The sequence below is a fragment of the Lepidochelys olivacea genome (assembly GCF_965140295.1).
Source record: "Lepidochelys olivacea isolate rLepOli2 genome assembly, chromosome: 5".
NCBI lineage: Eukaryota > Metazoa > Chordata > Testudines > Cheloniidae > Lepidochelys > Lepidochelys olivacea.
The window spans coordinates 136,006,915-136,027,894 of record NC_140415.1 but is presented as its reverse complement, the minus strand read 5'-3'; the positions used below and the strand labels follow the sequence as shown (position 1 = coordinate 136,027,894).

The 20,980-nt window shown below is 48.2% G+C and overlaps 1 protein-coding gene across 1 annotated transcript in view; it reads left to right on the top strand.

Annotated features, from left to right (window-relative positions):
• Positions 1-20,980, top strand: part of B4GALT1 (beta-1,4-galactosyltransferase 1) — a 64,827-nt gene that overhangs the window by 33,091 nt on the left and 10,756 nt on the right. The window contains exon 2 of the mRNA XM_084628570.1: positions 8,754-8,989. Coding sequence (XP_084484696.1) covers positions 8,754-8,989 — 236 coding nt within the window. The remainder of the gene's footprint in view (positions 1-8,753; positions 8,990-20,980) is intronic.

Here is a 20,980-nt window from a genome sequence, read left to right as displayed (position 1 = left end):
GTATCTTAAACATATTTTCTGTATGAGCAGTGGGCGGCTGTTCCTGTGTATTCACATGTAAGGCCCCAGTCCTGCAAACACCATGTGTGTGTTTAGTTTTACATTTGGACTTCATGGGTTTGCAGAGCTGGGGCGTATGCGGTTACCTCTAATAAAAGTGCTGGTGGTGAGGACAATGATCTTCTGTGGCCTGTGATGAGACCTAGCAGCAGGCCGTATGCTGTGGGGATTCGCAATGACAGGGGATCCCAGTTACAACTCCTGGAGCGTCACAGCATTAGGGCCACCCAAACACCGAGGAAAGACGCAGTGCAGCATTGATTCTTGGGGTGGAGTGGGTGGGTTAAGTGGCTTTGTTTTATCTCCCCTCCCCACCTTCTTCCAAATGTCTGGATGAACTGTAGCCTGCTATACCACCTAGTTTTAAGTGAAAATAGCTGGGTATTTCCTTAGTATCGACCTTGTGATTGCTTTATTTCTCCGCATTTCATCCGAGTGGAGTAGGTGAATCCATGAGAGCAACCCTGAAAACGCCCACTAAGAGTAGTGTGTGAGAAAGGGAAGTGGTTGGGCCCTGGCTGAGGTGGATTCTGCATCTATGCTAGTCAGATGGGGAGGGAGGGTGAGAGAGAGAGAATGAATCATGTATGAAATGGTTTCTATGTAACACTGAATGAAAGAGTTCAAATAAACTATGCAGAAGAGATTGGAGGCAGAAGCTATTCTGAGAATGCAGTCAGTATGAGAAGATTGTACTAGAATTCTCCTTTTCCCCTACCCCTAGGCTTAGCTGCGCATTGTGGCTGATGTCACAAAAGGAAATGTAGCTGCCAATTAAGCAATACAGCCACTTCTGGGTAAGTGTTATCTGGGTATTTTGCATGCATCGAGTATGTGAGGGTACACGTTGTTTAGAGACTGGGCGTGAATGACTATGAGCATATGGAGAGACAGTTTACCCAGGAGAGGTGCAGTAGAATACAAGGTGACTCCTGTCCAAGATGTCACTGAGTCACCCATGGGTATTGTCATGTATTGACACAAACTTGCCATGTAGCCACCTGCTCTCCTTCTTCCTGCTTCTCCTGTTGGGGGTGGATTCTTTAACTCTTGTTACAAGCTGCTTTTCATTCTAGAAGCTTAACTATAAACCAGCCCAAGTCTGCAGGCTCCACTCATGCTCAAGGAGTTTGCTTCAGCAGTATGTACTGGAGAAACTGGGTGATAGAGAGGCAAACTGAACAGAGGTGTGAAAAGAATGGGAGAAATTCATAAGAAAATCCTCAAATAGCCAAAGTAAGATGAGTCTTAAAATATTGAAAGCTTAATCATTAATTGCTTTGTCTCAGAGTCCACAGTGCAGTCCAGACCAGTGAGATGTTGTCACCTCTTGCCCTGCAGCCCTGAGTGGCTCACAATGCAATGCTCATGTAGCAGACGGCCTGGGACACTCCCTGCCAGCTGACCAGCGTGCAGGTCATGAGTGTCTGTGTGCTCGTCAGCCCTGGTTCAGCAGCTCTGACCCCAGCAGTCTGTCTACAGCCTCACTCTGGCTTCCACCAGCAGGGTGATCCCAACACACTCCCAGTCCCGAATTTCCTCAGAACTGTGTGACCTGGAGTGTCCAGCCCTGGACAGCTAGAGAAAAATAAAGTTTGTTACTCCTTTAAAGAGACAAAGGTACATTACAGATTATTAACTTAGCGGAGGTAAATACACCCGTCCCTGCAAACACTGCACGGAGCTCGTATATAGTAAAAATAAAACAAATGGATTAGCAGTAAGACACAGGTTAAGTGGTGCCAAGTAAAAACAAAGTTAGAAAGGGTCACAAGGAAACAGAAGTGAACGCATGCATCTAACCTTTAGGGCAGGTCTACACTTAAAAACGCTGCACCCGTGCAGCCGCCGCGCTTTCATGACGATGCTCTAAGCTCTCTCCCGTTGCCAAAGTTAATCCACCTGCCTGTGAGGCAGTAGTTATGTTGGAGGGAGAAGCTCTCCCGTTGACGTAGGGCTGTCTACACCGAGGGTTAGGTCAGTATAACTATGTCATTCGGGGGGGTAGATTTTCCTCACCCCTGAATGACATAGTAATACTGATGTAAGTCTGTAGTGTAGACCAGATCTCAATCTAGCAAGGTACAGTAGACTTTGTTCAAGATGATTTCTCTCACCAATCTTCCTTCTTCCCAGCCATGGCTGACTTTCCCTCAGTCGGGACCACCCACAGAAGTACGAGGTGCTGGTTTCCCTTTTCTTCCAAGGTGAAAGATCTTTGCCTAAGCTGGTTTCTCACCTATATTCAGTTTTCAGAGATTGACTCCACCCGAACCCTTCCATCCCTTGGTTGAAAGACCCATCTTTCTCAGCTTGCAAGAGCTCTGTACCCTTGTTTCTATCTAGTGAGGGATGCCGAAGATGGCTTCTGTCCTTGTGTATATCTTCCAAAGTTCAGTGACCTTGTTACAAGAGACAGGATGATGTCATGCTATTCTTCCCCTCCTGTGGACTTCCCATCCCCCTGCTGATTCATATGTAAATAGGGCTTCCCTTGTTTTTGGTCACTCTTTGCTTAATTTCATTGGAGGTAGTTGCCTTCTCCTTGTCTGGGGGAAAGCCTGTTTCTCCCTGTGTTTGGTCATAGACTGCAACGCCTAATACCAGTGAGTATCCGTAATTCCTCAGGCAGTGTTTAAATAAAGACATTTCACACTGCTATCCCAGTGTGTGATGGGCTTTCACAAATCGCCTCGCTCAATACACTTGGTGTACAATATTAGTGCCTGACAAATCAACTGACTCAATTGCTTAGTACTTGAGGTTCAGCTGCCCTGTCTTGATAGATCAGGAAACCTTTGCAATGGATTCTTTGAAAAGTAAAACTCAGACCAAGCTTCTCTCTACTGCTGAGTGTAGACGCCATGGTCCCCCATTTGTTAACTCGATAGCTTTTGGTTTACCTAAGTGGACCTTTATTGTCTTTGCCTGGTGACTAGGCTAGTCAGAGGAGCAAACATGTTCCTTTGTCTAGGGCAGACCTGTTGACCAACTCCCTGACGTGCCTGGCTTAAACACGCTTTAGTCGTCATTCCAGCGTATGTCCATAACTCTTAACACACACACACCATGTACGTATATCACACAAGAATATTGAAGGTCAGTGCGTTATTAGTTTTTCTAGTTACATACTACATGACACCTTTTTAAATTCAGATTATAGTCCTAGTGAGTTGGGGTACCCTGAATTGGTCAGGCCAGCTGAGACGCACTACCTGATACCAGTGAGCCCTTTGGTACTGACATGCTCTTAGAATCACACACTTAAACCTGGAAAACTAACTGGAGGAGGTATTGTTTCATATTCTCTGTGTGTATATAAAGTCTGCTGCAGTTTCCACGGCATGCATCCGATGAAGTGAACTGTAGCTCACGAAAGCTCATGCTCAAATAAATGGGTTCGTCTCTAAGGTGCCACAAGTCCTCCTCTCCTCCCAGACATTTTAGGGAAACGCAAGGAAAAACATCAAGCCGTGCCTGTGTGTCATGTTCTATTAAACACAACGATACAGAATGGGGTTTGGGTAGAGGACCGGTTTTGATTCTTGCAGACGAACAGGTGAGGACAGGTGAAGCCTGCTGGTGTTTTCTGTGTGGGAAGCTCTGGTGATATAACAATTAGCCGCACTTGGAATTCGGAGACCCATTGTAAATGACTGGACTTGGTGAACTAGAGCGTAAGAGAACAGGCACAAAAAGCAAAGTTAGACCATCACAACAGAGGCAATATGGGGGGTCCTCCCAGATTTCTGCCAGTGTTTGCTGGCCCCCCTCAGTCATATGTTGGGGCCGGGCCCTCTCTCTGTGCTGCAGCTGTTGGAGCCCCCGAGCTGCGCCCTGTGGATAGAGGCAGGAGCAACAGCTGGGAGCTGCAGGGAGGGGCCGCTGCTTTCTGGGAGGGGAAGCTGAGGGGAAGGGGGGAGGATCTAATGGGGGTGTGTGTGTGTGTGAGACTTGTTCTGGGGCTGGCTGAACCTTTAAATTGTGCCCCCCGCCCTCCCATTGTCAGCAGGTCATCTCTAGTCACAACATGCTCTTCACTAAACGGTTTACTTTAGTTATATACCGTGCTTCACAGTGTTCTAGTCGTTGGTCGGTAGTATCTTTTGTAAAGGTAAGTGACATCTCGCTAATAGGAGACTGTAGAGGGGCCAGCTGCCTCCTGGGTGGAGGTCACTCTGTGGTGCCCTGTTCCAGTTTCTCACCTCTTCTGGGTCCCTTAACTTTCAGTCCACAGTAATTACAACTTTGCCCTCCTGGGCTCCCAGGGATTGAGTATTTGCACACTGGCCCTCCAGGCCACAACCCAGTTCAGTCACTCTCTCCCTTTACTTGGGGGCACCCCAGACCTAGGTCCCAGTTCAAAATCTCTCAGGCTTTATCTGGCTGAAGCTCTGCCTTCTTCGGCCCTCTGGTCCACAGCCCTTGCAGGCCCAGCCCCTTCTCTCAGGGCAGGTCTGCACGATTAATGCTGCATCAGCACAGCACTTTGATGAAGACACTGGAAGCTGATAGGGGAGCTCCATGAGAGGCTTAGCTACTGTCTTTCGTGGAGGTGGAGTAACTATATCAGCGGGAAAAGCCCTCCCGCCAACATAGCACTGTCTGCATGACGCGTTAGGTCGATGTAAGTACGTTGCTTGGGGGGTGGATTTTTCACAGCACTGAGCGAGGAGGTAGGTACACCGAGGTAGATGCGTAGCATAGGCCTGACTTCAGTCAGGGTCTCTAACAGGAACCTCCTATTGACTGCAGCCCCTCTCTCAGAGCTCTCTTGGTCTCAGGGTCTTCCTGCAGGAACCTTTCACACTCCGTAGTCTCTCTACCATTTCCTGAGCTTCCCCGCTGCATTGCAGCCTCCTGCTGCAGGGGCGAGCAGTGGTCCCCAAACTTTCTACCTCACGTCCCCCTTGCTCCTGTTTGTGCCCCCCTCCCTCCAGAACTGGGGCCGGGAGCAGGGCTGTGGCTCCAGGATGGGATGTGTGATGGGTTGGACCCCCCTTCCAGAGTGTCACCTGATGTACTTGGAATTCACTGAGCCTGCCTGCTCCACCAGCCTGGACTCCCTCGCTCTGTTTTGCTGAATCAGGCTCTCCAGCCTCTGGCAACACACCCACAGGTAGGGACACACCAGCCCTAGAATCACACAGTCTGCAAACAGCCCTCTATGCGAAGACTCAGCTAGGAAATTGCCCAGCACTCAAATGCAGCTCCCCCTCTGGGAAGTACACCCAAAACAATATTGTCTTGCACTGTAGAGAAATCTATGCAACTTAAGCTCATAAATTCACCCCCACCCTCAATGTGGAGGAAGATATGCAGAACTTCTTGCCCCCCCCCCCCCGTTATAAATTGCACAAACTGGATTTTATAATAAACAAAAACAAGTTTTTATTAACTATAAAAGGCAGATTTTAAGTGATTATAAGGGATAACAAACAGAACAAAACAACATACTAAGCTTACGATGTTAAACAGACTAGTTTCAAAAAGTAATTTCTCACCCTAAATGTTGTTTTTGGGCAGGTTGCAGAAATTTTTGAAGGTTAGCTACCCTGCTTGCAGCTTAAATCTTCAGACACCATATTCACAGACCAGATCCCTTTTCCAGCCTGCCCCCCCCCCCCGTGTCTTTGTTTCTCAGATCTTTCCATCTTGGATGGGGATTCAGTGAAGAGTGAACCAAGATCAACTCCCCAGCCTTAAATAGAATTTACATAAGGCGGGAACCTTTTTATTTCCCAGTCTTGACCTCCCCATCCTTATAGTAGAAAATCACTAGAAGTCCAAGATGGTGTTTAGTACCAGGTGACATGACCACATGACCTTCTAGTATCAAAGCAACATCCCAGGATGCTTTTCAGGAAGGAGAGAGATTAGTATCTTCAAAGTCTTATTGTTTCTCTCTAATGGCCCATCGAGGCTGATGGCCTGCTATCTGGTGGGTGTTCCCCAAGTACACACACAGTAGTTGTTGTTGTTGTTACATAGCCAATATTCCCAATTTTAGATACAGAAAGGATACATGCGTACAAATTAGATAAACACATTCAGTAAATCATAACCTTTCCAATGATATCTCACATGACCCATATTACCTAAAACATATCTTAGTTATGCCATATTCATATCATAACAATATTTCTATGAAGAATATGGAGTGTAACGTCACACAGGGGCAGGGGTAAGGAGGCCAAGGCTGTGGCCACAGCTGGGGGTGGGGGCAAGTGCGGGGCTGGCAGCCAGGGCCAAGAGCAGATCTAGGTGGTGCTCCCTCCCTGCCCCCCATGGGGGCTGGCCTGGGCCCCAGATACGCCCCCCTGAACATACATGCCCTCCTATGGGTGCACACCCCACAGTTTGGGGACCTCTGTTATAGGGCAGTGCCCTGCTCTCTCCCAGGTGTGGCTCACTGTATAATGAGAGTTGGCTACCCCAGCCCTGAAGGGGTGAGATGCCCTATTACAGAGACCTTGCTGGCTAATGGAGAGTATTGACAATCCCCACCCTGACCCCATCACCCCTTCCATGGCACTGGATGTAGGAGTATAGCCTGAAGCAGAAGTAACTCCTTCTAGTTCAATAAGCAAGAAAAAGGCCACAGGCCAGAAGTAAAGTCATATTGTGATGATATCACTATACATGAATGGTGCATTAATGTAAAGATAGACAAAACTCACTCTAACAGCTACTTATCTGTATTTATCTCTTAAAACTACGCCCTTCCTCCTTACCAGTCATGCTCTATACATCTAATGAAGATGCTTTGTGAGGATGAGCTTTGGTCTGTAGTAATTTCCCCAGCTGTGCACACGCTGAGGGCTTTCCCCTGTGGCAGCACGTGCTGGTGAGCGTGGGCATGGAGCTCTCACTTATTAAATTAAATCTTGGGATGAAAAAGGGGTGGGTGTGTGTGTACATAGGTCTGGTATTATGCTCATCCAAATGTGAATTGAAACTAACATCTCTCCAAAAAAACCTATGTGCTTTGGATGAAGTGCAGATGGCCTTTAAATGATTAAATTGAAGGACATGCCAGTAGTGTTTAGCTAAAGCTGAGCCCCATTCCGCGGTGTGTTTACACTGTCCGACGGAAGAGCTGACATTTTCCGAATTCTTCCTTTAACTCAAACACCCCACTGACACTCAGAGCACAGTGCTCTGTGCTTTAGTTTAGGACTGCCAGGTGCTCCTGTCAAAGAACACCGCTCTGAGGGTTCCAGGGCAGCCCCCAAGAGACTTTGGCCTCTGTTCCCAGGGGCTCCCACGCCCTGGGCTGCTCTCACGCTTTTGAGAGGTTCCCGGATTTCCCCTGCATCTGTTTTTGACTGGGCAGGACTGTCTCAGAGCAGAGAGCTGCTACTGAGAAACCGCCTGATGAAAAATAATCCATGCTTCTCCAGTATGCGGCTGCAGACTTGGCTGGTGCCCCCACCCCATCGTTTTGATGACACCGTTGCTGTGTTGCATGTCTGAGGCCTTGTCTGGGCTCAGGTGTAGCCCAGACTTGGCTGCACGTTAGGGTGTAACTGGCATAACACTGAACATGATGGGTCCTTTCCTGCGCTGGCTGCAATGTCTTGGTGAGCAGCATTCTGGCAAACCCAATGGTTCAAAATCCTGCTGGACTATGGTAACGTCACAGCGCAGAAAAGGACAGGCCAGGGTCTGCAGCAGTTGAGCTGACGGAGTTTTCCCCAGCACTGAGGGGTCAGCCCCAGCCTCAGTCCCAGGACGGGCCTCTGTGCTGAGGAGGGCACAACACCCTGGCAAGGGGTGACTGGCAGAGCCTGCAGCCTGGCTTTTGTCGTCGGGATACTTTTCTTCATTAGCGATTACCCAGTCTCAGTCATGTGTCTCTCTCTCCCCCCCACACACACACTCGCTTTCATTCAAAGCCCTTGACCAACCCCTGCCGTGGGCGTCATGCCCTCTGTGACTGGCTTGTTCCCATGGGGTTCAGCTTGCGCCATAGTGGGGTTCAGCTGCCATTCTGAGCCATGTGTGGCCTTATTTGAAGCAATGCTAATACGATAGCCATGTTTGCCTATGAGCCTCTCGGTTTGAAAGCCCTGCTTCAGGGCAGACTACCATGGCACTTTCCAAACCTATTCCACTGAAACCATGCGCTGGAGTTGCCAGCCTGAATGCAAATATGGCTTTGTTTAATGTTTCTAGAACAGGAACTTTAAAGGTGGGTTTACTTTCAGTTGCTCTGTGGGCATTCTAAGCTAAAAGGGGGTTTTGTTAGTTTTGCATATGGTTAGTCCTTGGAGTAAGGAGATTATTTTTAAATCATGTAAGACCCGCACTGGGGTAGCGATTAAGTGGAGTGTTGCAGAGTGCATGCTGGGTTGTTACTCCATGCAGGAGCCAGTGACCTATGGTAGGTCTGAGGACTTTCAGACCCAGTAAATATTAGATACAAATTTGAGGCCTGATCCAAAGCACATTGAAGTGTGAGTCTTCCCTGAGTGGGGCTGGGTCTCACACTGCTCCTGTATTGTGCAGCTGGTTTTGATGTGCTTGGTTAAGGGGGCAGTTTTTCATGTCCATAGGATTTTATTCAGATCCAAACCCAACCATGTCCCCATCCTTGGTTATAAAAGCACTGTGTTTCTTCAAACCTTTACAGGGAATTGTGTGGGCCTTTTGGAATCTGCAAACTCACTGTCTGTCCTGGTCCTTTCCAGGTGGTGCACTGCGTGTGGAATTTTCCCAGCCTGTGAATCTTGAGGAAGTTGAGAAGATAAACCCTGAAGTGAGAGAAGGAGGCCGGTATGTTCCAAAAGACTGTAAAGCACTTCAGAAAGTAGCAATTATCATACCATTCAGGAACCGTGATGAGCATCTGAAGTACTGGCTGTATTATCTCCACCCAATCCTTCAAAGGCAACAGCTTGACTATGGCGTGTATGTCATCAATCAGGTAAGGACTTGGGACATGCATACATTTGCAGAATAATGGCTACAGTACTCCCGTGCAAAGGTGCAGTTGGCTTATACCCAGTAACCAGCTTGCTGGTTGAGATTAATGCGCAAAATGAAAGAGTGAAGAGTCAGGAACCTTCACTGCATAATCTGCGAACAAATCCAAACACTTGTGCTAGTTACTTTTATAGCTTTAGTAAAATTCTTCTCCATGGTGAACTGAGATCCACTTCTCAAGTTAGGCAAATGCCTTGTGAGTAACTTCTGCTTAAGTAGACTCTTTGAGGGGAACTTTCAGTAATACAGCCTCATCTTATTTCCACCAGGACACACTTATCGCCAGCTTGTGCAGGACTTTCAGCCTTAGATTCCAAGGCCAGAAGGGATCATTAGATCCCTAGTCTGACTGCCTGTATGATGCAAGCCAGATACCCAGATAACCTCCAGTAACAGTAATAGGAACAGTGAACTAACTGTCCTGCATGTGGCTAGAACATAGATCTCTTATAGATGTAGACAAATAATTGTCCATTTCAAGTAAATGGAATAGAAAAAAATTACTGGTGTTACTTCCAATATATTTGCCTTTTAGCCCTGCCTATGTCCCTCTCCAAACAACACGACTGGCTTGAGCATATGCCATGATTCCAAAATAGATTGGCTATCGTGCACACATTGAAAAGCTTAAAGAAGTTGAGAAAAATGCATTAGTTGTGATGAAAGGGCACCTCTCTCGCGCCGAAGGGTGCCAGTGAAGTGTCTCTGAGATCTGGCACATAGATATTAACACGGCGTCTCTGTCTAGTTTTTGATCCCAGCCCTGTGCGATGCTGAAAGGCAGCACACTCCCTGGAGCATAACTGTTTCTAGAGTCAAGAGAGACAAGGTGGGTGAAGCATCAGAGGGCGTCGCTGTGTTAGTTTGGATCTCTAAAGCGGCAAAGAGTCCTGGGGTACCATATAGACTAACAGACGTATTGGAGCATAAGCTTTCATCTTTTGCTGGATCAGCTTTACCTCACTCACCTTGTCTCTCTAATACTCTGGGACCAACCTGGCTACAACAACACTGCAAGAAACAATGGATGATATCTAAAGTCAACATCAGTTGGTGTGTGCAGGTGCAGCAGAAAGGTTTGAACTTTTCTCCATGCCTCAAGCAATGGATTGCTGTGCATTTGAAATAAGGATAGATACTGACCTAAGGAGTGTTAATACTTACCTGCTGGGCTTGCTATGACTTTGTTCATGTTTCTGTGATGGCAGAGCGTTCTATTTACAGCTGCTATGCAACTGCAAATAACAGATTATGATCCAAGCTAAAATAATGAACTGTCATTAATTCCCCTCAAATCATTTTTGTATATATATGTAACATGCTTGAAAATCAGACCATACTGGTGACTGAGTCAGCTTTTCTACAACCAGTAATAACATGCTCAACTAACTATACTAAATGTTATCCCTGAAGTTGCTCTGCAGATCCCCTTTGCAGTATAGCATAAATGGCAGTTTAGAGTGCAGCTCTCCAGACTGAGCCGTGCAAGACCACACGCCTCTCACAAATGGTGGCGTAAATACCCAGCCATCCCTAGCTCGTGAAGTTGGTATTTTATTGCACTAAGGATGCACTGCGTACATGCATATATTTTGTTTGCCCATATAGTGATACTAGTGTTCTGGTTAAATCCGCATTGAAAACACACGTGTTGGGGTGGGGATGAAGCTGGTTGCCTCTGCATTATGTACTTTCATCAGCCAGAATGCTCCTTTCATCAACTTGTTAGTTTCACAAGTTGGGTGCATTTGCATAACTTGGAAAGTCATAAGTTAGTGGTGTGTGGTCGTTTCTAATAAATGGTCATGGGTTGCTCTAAGCTTCATATGTTAATTTATCTTTTGTATTAGCGTGTTCAGTATCTTGTTTAAAATATGGGATTTCAGTCCTACGCACATAGCAGTGGTTACTGCTCATTGTAATTATCTTATATCACATAATAGCTTTTCAGAGGCCTTTGAAAAATGACTTGTGGTCTTGGGCTAGTTGCTAGTGAGCAGATATCCACATCACAGTGATGATAGCACCACTGGAGCTAATCTCCAATGGTTAGTGTCCCTGGCAACGAAGGCGAGCACTGCCCGGTCATGGGGACTGAACTATACCATAGGGCATTTCACATATGCTCTAAAATTAACCTGCACATAAATTAGCTAGTTTAAAATATGCCCCCTTCGCGAAGAGTTAAACAGACATCGTGCCAATATACTGAGTATACAAACCCGAGAGAGGTGCAGTTCATGCTCTGCAAGTCTCTCCTTTACAGCAGGGCAGTGATTAGCGGTAGTAACTGACGTGACCTAATTTGCAGCTAAAATGCTTGCCTTCTCCTGTGCTGAAGTCTAAACGTGAACAAGTCTCAACATGATCTGCACGTCTCTGAACCATTGTGCCCATAACACAGAGAACTGTCTGTGGCACTACGCCACGAGGGGGCGAGGGGAAAGCGGTGTCGGGGGCGGTTACAGAAATGTGGGTGCTTTGACAGAAGTAGAGGAGGAAAAAACGTTCTTATTTCTCTGCTGTCTTGACAATTGCTTTTCTCTCTTTCTTGTCTGTCCTTCCCTTTGCATCCATCCTTCCTTTTTTTTTTTTTTCTTCTTTTTTTTTTCCTTCTAGTGAGGAAATTTTATCTTTACTTGTTAATCGTGTCTATAGCAAAGCAGTCACTGAAGCAAGGAAAATTACTGTGTGATCTGCTTCTTGCACTCCAGCTACGTGCTCTTCTGTACTCTGCATCTCATAGAAAGAGAGAGGAGCGCTGACCCTTACTGCTGCTGCACTGGTAATGTCAAACTTCTTCCTTTCAGTGCAATGCAATTCAGGCATGAATCCATTGCATCTTCACCATTCAATTCTTGGCTGTCTGAAATGCACCAGATTAATGTTGGACTGAAGTCAGAAAAACGGTATTTGTAAAGTGTCTGGGGTATAACCAGAGCCAGTGGAAAACTGGAGCGGGGATGGAAAATGCAGAGCAGCAGTTTTATGGTCTATTGTTTTTTTTAAATCTCGTCTTTTTTTAAACTGCTCCCAATGTAAATGGATACATTTTGCCAATCCCAGTTAATGAGGCAATTACCTGTCTTCAGTGGAACATATACCATCAACACACTTGTGACCCTGACCTTTGGCCTGTTCACCTCAATGAAGTGTGAACTTAATTTGGGCCATCCACATGCCAACATCTATTAAAATGGATAAATAAACGTGCAGCTGTGCCTTGCCTGTGGGAGATAAAAAAGATCTTACAATGAACAATTGATTAGGAGAGCTGGAGCTTGCAAGGTCCGTCTGATGTTTTGCATCTACACACAACAGTCATGCCATGTAATCTACAAGCACTGGTCATAGTGTGTTGCAACACCTGGGGTGAAGTCTTCAGGTCAGGTCTACCTGACCTAGCCCAATCAACAATGGAAGCCACATGTGTCATTACCCCACCAGCTTATCTGGTTCTCCAAACTACATCCCACAATGCCATACCTCATGTTTAGAAAGCCCCGGGGCATTATGGGGTAGGCACTCCAGGAGTTGTAGAATGCACCAGTAGGCCTGTGAGTGAGATGACCATCCGTTTCATGTAACCCCCTGAAAGCACTTTCCTCCTTTGGTGCCCACATTCCTGGGATTAGGCAGTCTTTAAAAACACTGGGGCAAATTCTTTGCAGGTAAAACTCAAGTGACCAGTTTGGGTGTCACCTCAGTCACTCTCTCCAGGATGGGAAGTCTGCATACTTGTTCCATATGTAATTCTCCTGCCCCACTACTTGGCTCCTCCCAGTCAGTATACTCAGTTTATCCCCCCTCCGGGAGGAAGGGCAGTACTGTTATCCCCATTGCTATAGATGAGGAACTTCCCTGTGGTCACACTAGGAGTGTGTGGCAGAGCAGGGGATTGAAGCTGGGTCTCCTGAGTCCCAGGTTAGCACCTCAGCCACTGAACCAGCCTTCGCCTCCTAGAGCCCTCACTTGACTTGGCTGCTGAGTGTAACTACAGCCACCGTTACCTCTTGTTGCTGCTTTACTGAGCTAACACATTCACCCTAAAGTGGGTAGAGGGATTGGGGAGGATTAGAAAATTCCCTGCAAATTTAAGTTGTTTTTCCAGCAATTTCCCACTGACTCTGGCTATGTCCTGTGACTGCATGTGTGGTACATTGTGTGATATCTGACTCTGCTCGTGTGTGGGTGTTGTGTTTTTACATGTTATCTCATAGGGCAGGATGGAGCTGCTGGGCTATTTTAGAAAGAATCAATAGAAATGCTGCCTAGCTCCTGTTTGCCAGTTTGCTGGGTCACTCTGCTTGTGGGTTAGTGTACAGCAGAGGCAGATGCTGTTGTGAAAAGGAGCTTTCTGTTCTCTCCTATGGGTACCGAGAAGAAAAATAATGAAGAGACTCTTCTGTGAGGAGGCTGCTCAGAACAGCCCTCACCTGTTGTTGGGAGCAACAGCAATTTCTCTCCTTTGAATGTGTGCTGGAAGGCAGTTGTGCAAGGCACCCACGGCAGTTGGTTATTCCAGTTTAACTGAGTTTATCTTCTGACCTTCGATGTGGAAAGCAGCTGACAACTGTGTGGCCTGTACGTGTCCACGGCACTCCGTTCCCTGCATCCTGCCGATGGTGCGCTCAGCTGCTAGTCAAATAATGGACATTTCTGTGCCACGCTCTGTTCCTGGTGTTTTTCTGTTAAGGAATCTATTTTACTCACTGCAGCAATGTTGTGGCTGCTGCTGGCTGCATGGCACCAAGGGCTGAGGAGATGATATTCCTAGTGAGTAACATATGGTGTGGACTAGAAACACGCTGGATGCTGCAGTACTCCTAGAGAAATAATCAAATACATGTAGATTTAGACTGGGGCTTCCAAAGAAGTGTCTGGGAGTCACTGTGGATAGTTCTCTGAAAACATCAGCTCAGTGTGCAGCGGTAGTCAACAAAGTGAACAGAATGATGGGAATCATTAAGAAAGGAATAGATAATAAGACAGAAAATATCATATTCCCTCTATATAGATCCACGGTACGCCCACACCTTGAATACTGCATGCAGATGTGGTCACCCCATCTCAACAAAGGTATACTGGAACTGGAAAAGGTTCAGGAATGGGAATCAACAGAAATGATTAAGGATATGGAACAGCTTCCGTATGAGGAGAGATTAAATAGACTGGGACCGTTCAGTTTAGAAAACAGACAGCTAAGCGGGGGATATGACAGAGGTCTGTAAAATCATGACTGGTGTGGAGAAAGTGAATAGAAAATGTTATTTACCCCTTCACTTAACACAAGAACTAGGGGTCACCCAATGAAATTAATTAGCAGCAGATTTAAAACAAACAGAAGGAAGTATTTCTTCACACAACGCACAGTCAACCTCCGGAACTCGTTGCCAGAGGATGTTATGAAAGCCAAGACTATAAGAGAGTTCAGAAAAGAACTAGATCAGTTCATGGAGGATAGGTCCATCAATGGCTATTAGCCAGGATTGGCAGGGACACAACTCCATGCTGTGGGTGTCCCTAGCCTCTGACTGCCAGAAGCTGGGAATGGGCAACGGGATGGATCACTTAATGATTCCCTGTCTGTTCATTCCCTCTGGGGCACCTGGCACCAGCCACTGTTGGTAGACAGGAGACTGGGCTGGATGGGCTATTGGTCTGACCCAGTGTGGCCGTTCTTATGTCTCTTTGGGAGTTAGGCTACCTGAGCATTAACGCCTTGATCCCACAGAAGCTTACACGCAAGCAGGCCTGTCACAGTCCGGTCCAAAATGTCTCTCCCTATGCGGCTGGTGAAGAAGCACCCTTGGTAACGTGGCGATCATGCTGCTTCAGTGTTCAGGGGCGAGAGTATCCTGCACTCCCCAGGCTGACACCTCAGGCTTGGAGCGATGAGAAGGGAGCAGTAGGTGTAGTGTATGTTAGCCTTACCCCTCTGAAACCTGCCTCCAAACCCAAAGGAGGTGGGTTTCAGATGTGTTTGGAGGCTTCCACTGGTCCCTTCGTGTGAGGAGTAAGCTGCTGCGTGGGGGGGTCTATGGATCCTGCCAGGTGCTCCTGGGGAGTCAGCAGAGATGGTAGGCTGGATTTCCAGAGGTGCCAAAGGGGCTAGGCGTCCAAACGCCACAGATGGCCAGTGGGATTGGATGTCCAAATCCCCAAGACTTCTCTAAACCCCCCAACGTTAATGTTTAACACAGGCAAGCCCCCCGGAACCCTGAGGGGGTCTCTCACCCCTGCAGTAAGCCCGGTGCCCAGAGCCTTACCCTCTCCCAGAGGCGCTGCCATCTCGGAGCTCTAGAGCACGTCTACACTGCACAGCTCTTGTGTTTCCAAGCCTGCACTTGAGCCACCGCACTGCATTGCAGAGCTGCATTTACAGTTGCTAGACCCAGGTCTCTCAGTTGTGCAGCCCTTCTGACTCAGGTCTGCAGCTTGAGCTGTGTCCAAGCTGCAAAAGCACAGGGCTTGGACCCAAATCACAGCAGTCCTCGGGCACTGACGCCCCTGCCCCTCCCCAGCAGGGTTCTAGGACTTGGGTCTTGAGTGCTTGCTGACCTGAGTCAGACTGATTGGTGTGTGGACGGAAGTCGGGGCCTGGGCTCAAACCTGAGTCAGAACCTGGGCATAGTGTCTAGTGTAGACGTACCCCAGAAGGGGGTTCTGTGCAGAAACTTGAACCTGGATGTACATATGCTTCCTACTTTCAGTAGACATCAGAAGACATCAGACATCAGAATTATGCCTCAGTTCGCTTCCCACAGGGGGGGGTTGCTGGTTCCTTCCCAGGGTCTGATGGCTCTGCATACTTTCAGTGCCGCTGCTGGCCGGTGTCACGGGCAGTCGGCATCTCCTGGCTTAGAAGAGGTTTTTCTAAACAAAATGAAGCCTCCTGTTGCTTTCCTCCGAAGGCTCCCGCCAGGCTGGCAGTTGGCAACAGCCTTCGGAGCCTGTGGGACAGAGGCTGGCCTCCCTGCCCTTGGGCCCCTCCAGGAGCTTCAGATCACAGCTTGCCTCTGAGATGTTCAGAGCAGGTCACTCCAGTTTCTCCAGCAGAGCTGCTCCCTTGGAACGCTACCGGGCTGAGTCTAGTCTGACTACGCTCTCCTCTCCGAGCTAGATAGGCTTCCAACCTGCCGCTGAGCAGGGAAGAGGAGTTTTCTGGGGACTCCTTTCCTTCCCTCTGCTGTGACAGGGATGGCAGAGTTGCCCACATTAATTACAGGGTGCTCTTCTTCCTGAAGTGACAAAGAAGCGAAGGTGTTCTCTGGACATCTACAGGGCCCTTAGGGTCTATCTACACTTGCCCCTTCCTCAGCGAGAGCTTACTGCTGCTCCTGTGTTAGTGGTCTCCATGTAGAAGGTAGAGCCTCAACGGTTGTGGTAGACTAATGCACATGGTCCAGTTGGGCCATATTTCCTTCCCAGTAAAAGCGCCAGGTTCTCTTCTGGCATGGTGTCTCCAGCCTAGTGCCTGCACAGGAGGCATGTGTGTTGCTGTGGAAGTTAGCTATTTGGCAGGCCCCACAGGATTAGCATTCCAGCCTCCACAGGTGAGACAAATGGCTACAGATCCTTCAGTGCAGTCTCTATAAGCCACAGCTAGATCAAGTGTCAAGCGGTTTGTCTGGGGGTAGCTGAGTCACAGAAGCAAAAGGGATTTCTTCTCGAACTCTTCTGTTTGTGGCCTCAGTCCCCACCATGTGAATGACCACTCTACCGTCTGAGGGATTCTCTTGGTACAGATTTGCCTCTCTCGTGTTAATTGACAGGCCATTAACACGGACAGCACTTCTTATTCAGTTTGGCTGGGCAAGTTCTAAGTCCTAGGGTGATGAAGAAGGGGAAGTCTTTATTTGCATAAGGCTGCCAGCTTTCTGCCCTGTATAGGAAGGGTTACCACCTGCCTGGCTGTGAATCTGCCTTGTGTGCTGCTGAGACCCGCTGGGATGGTCCGTTCACTCATGCAGGGAAAAGGGGAAAGACAATCCCCTTGAGGTTTGCATGGTGACACATTCTGCACGGGTGTTCACTGCCTGTCGTTCTTCGGACCTGAAGGGGTTTGCATACCCAGAGGACAGGCAAATAAATAAGCAAAAATGGTAACGTTAGCAAGAGTGCCATCTGTTTGCCACCTGCTGAAACGTCAGAAGTAATGGACCGTGCTACGGCTGGAAGCGAGATCTCAGTGGGGCTAACGGAGCCCCACACAGACACGTTGCAAACACACCGTGCGTGGAAGCTAGCTACACAGCAGCACCTGGCTGAGCCCAGGGCACAGTAGCATTCCCCTGGGGGGAGGTTTCTTTTGCCAGGAGGAAGAGGATATTATTTATTCATTTAGTACAGATTCAGGGCCCAGCTTTGGTAGCCTTTGTTACACTGAATGGTACCATTGAAGCCAACGAGAGCACTCCTAGAGCAAGGGGATACTAAACCAGAGAAAGGGTATTAGAATCTGGCCCTGTTTTTTTTATTATTATTCTGCTTTTACCAAGCCTCGTCCCACCACCATCACCAAAAATAAATCAGGAGAGAGAGTACAAAACTCAGTGAATTTCCTACTTCTGTATTTTTCCTTTTGAAAGCGTTGGGATTAGTTTGAGGCTAAACCCTTCAGCAGCTCATGGGATACTGGGAAATTTAAATCTGTTACTTCAGCCCTGACGGTGCTTCTAAATTGTCACCAGTTAAGAAACGCACAGCCCTTTTTAACAACAAATAAACAAAAAACCTCTGTGTACTCCTTCCTGTTCTGATCGCAGCTGTATCGCCCTGGCTGTGTCCTTGCTGGGGCAGGGGTTCAGAAGCTTTTCCATAGCAGGGATCGTGTCTTGGGAACAGCTTCCCCTCCCATTGATGCTCACACAGCCCCCCTTCCATTCGCAGTCATACAACGTCCTTGTGGCAAGTACAGCAGTTGCCTATGGGAGGGACCCATCCCACCAGGAAAGGGCTGGGTAGATTTTAGCCACTGGAAACGAGGACCCAGCACCATGTGCCTAGAGAACTCTCCATGGACCATGTATAAGTGCATTTTAGCCTTCTAGGGCTCTGTGGATCACAGCCTGCGCGTGCTGCCGCAAGGACCCCTGCAGTCCTCCAAGCTGCAGCAAAGCCAAGGGCTGTGTCTGAGTTGGAGGAGTCTGGCTGTAATAACAGTCTCATCAGAGAAACCGCCACTGCCTCTAGGGTCCACAGACCCGTCTGAATCGACATGGAGAGGGTCTAGGCATAAAGCATAGACGGAAAACACCAAATGGATTAAATGCTTGTTGTCTGTGTCCTGGGCATGGATGTGCTTGTCCAGCTGAGCAGATGGCAGTTCAAGCTTGCAGTGGTGAGGGTGGTCTGACCCGGTTGAGAACTTCTGTGTCCCAGCCAGGCAGCAATCTCTGTTTTCAGTTCAATCAACAGCTTGTTTCCTAAACCCTTACTCTGGAGAGTGACTTAAAAAACACCCTGAGTTGATAAGGGTCCTAAATCTAACTCAAAAGGCCTCGAACTGGACTGCCATGTAAGAGTTGCAGGAAGTTGGAGGTTGGTGGTTGAAGTTGCTCCTAAAAATAAAGGCTTAGGGAGCATAAATCCGAGTGAGAGGCCTTCTTCACCTAGTTCATTACTGGAACAGTGAAGAAAGTGTAGGAAAAATGGAGTTCTCCATCTATGACATAACCATCAGAAACAGCTTGAGCAATGATAAGCTGGCCCCCGAGATGGGAGTGGTTTTTAGGCATTTTATCCTGCAGCGATCCTAAGCAACTCCTTGCACAGCACTGGAGTGACAGCCTCCTGGCAAATACACAGCCCTCTGAACTGGTGTCTGACTCTCACCTGGCCAGGCAGTCCCTCTTTAAGAGGATGTCTGCGTCTGTGGCTAGAGCTCAGCCCTTCCATTTATTTGGATTCCATTTCCTATTTGTATCTGATTTGTTTTTAATCTCTAAATTAGATTACAGAAGTACCTCACTGCTGCTAAATGCACTTCTCTACCCTTCCCCTACCCCATCCCACCCTCCACGCTCAGTTCACTTTCTGTTGCTCAAGGATCGGCAGAACCACTTTTGCATGGTTGGGGTCTCCCTGTTAGGCCTTGTCTTCGTGAGAAAATTGCATTTAACTAACCTGGCTTAGAAACAAACTTTGTGAAATCAGTGAAACCGGCAGCTGGTATTTCAGGTTCAGGAAGCCTCCCGTTGACTTAGCTTGAGTTGGCTCCTCAGCGAAGTTGATGGTAACGGCTCCCACGGCAGTCACGCAAGCCAGTGCTCGCCGTTGACTTTAGGGGGAGCTCAGAGAGGCCAATGCTTGTGAAAAACCCAGGCCTGTACCTGTGTAACTGTCCTTCAGTTTTGCACGACTAAAGTAGCTGCAGGATTTAGTGAATGAAACATGGTTCCTAAGAGCCAGATCCATTATCCCGTTTGGATTAATGATTTACCGGGCAGATTATTTATTAGCCAAGCAGAGGGGCCAATCGGAGAGTAAACTGGGAACCTTTAAGCTTCCGTTCCTTGTTCCTCAGCACAGGCTCAACCTGCGTTCCAGACGTGCTGCTCTGTGGTTGATGCTTGCTGCCCTGTAGATGGAGGTAAATGACTTTCAGCAAAGCTGCAGATGCCTTTAGCTTTGCAGTAATAGCCAAGTGCACGGGGGAATTCACTGGAACCCAGGAGAGAAGGGGGTGGGGTGTGGCCACTCTCTGGACCTCCTTGACTGATAGTATTCTAAGGGTCCAAGGCTCTTTCCAGAATGGCAAAACTTTCAGTCGTCTTCAGGGGTGGGTCACTTCTGCCGCCCATTGCTCCTTTTACCTGTTCCCCTTACAGGTTTTGGGCTCCAAGCCAGTGGTGCAGGATCAGGCCCTTTATGAGGAACAACAAACCTTAGCCTCAAACAGGGGATATGTAAGAATGGTGCATAATAGTTTCAAAAGTGTCTAAGTGACTTAGGAACCAAGTCCCAGTTTCTGAGTCACTTTTGTTCTTGTGGAAGTGATGCTTGTGTGTGTAGCCAAGCAGTCGTCTCCCCAGACTCTGAGATGGATGGAGGTAACGTGTGGGGCAGCGCCAGAGGCTCCCACCCCAGCTGGTGTCCAGGTTTAGACCCCAGCTGAAGGAGCTGTCTGCTGTATTGTACAGGCTTTTGCCAGGTGCGAATTGCCATCGTGCCAAGCGCTGGTGGTATTCTCCTGACGGTGCCCCTGAGCGGCACTGTCAGGAGATACTTTGCTGGTCCCCTCGATAGGGTGTGCTTGCTAAGGCCAGCTCTACGCTACCGACTCCTGCCAGCACACATCCATTGGTCAGGGATGTGAAGGGGAGTGATCCCTGGCCAGCAGAAGCCCCATGTGCAGACACAGTTATACCGGCAAACCAGCATAGCTTGTTTGGCTTTTGCCATAACCAGTACAAAAGTAGCTTTGCCGGTATAGCTGTCTCCACGCTAGGGGCACTTGGCCAGCACAGCATACCGGTATTCCTAGGCTGGCAGCACGCTCCTTGTGTAGACACGGCCTGTCAGCCCCACGTCACACAGCACTTACGAATGTGCTGACCCCTCCCATCCCTCTCCAGCAGAGCACTTCGCTTTACGCGCATGGCTCACTCTCATCAAGCCCATGTGTGTGCTCAGAGGTAGCACGTGAATAAGTGCTTGGCTGAGTTGGCTTTGGGGATGTGCCCAGGGTCCCATAGGGCAGAACCAGGAGAGAACCCAGTGTCTTCACCACAAAGCCATCCTTCCTCTCACCCCCTTTGGTCACCCAGTCTTCACCAGAGGGCAGAAGCACCTCCAAGGCCTGGGGAGAGGTTTCACACCCTAGTAGCTATCTAGGTAGGTTGTTCTTTCATGTGCTTCTAGAACCACTAGCCTTTTCCCAAGACACCTCCTCCCACTCAAACCAAGAGGAGCTTTTCTGAGATTCTGC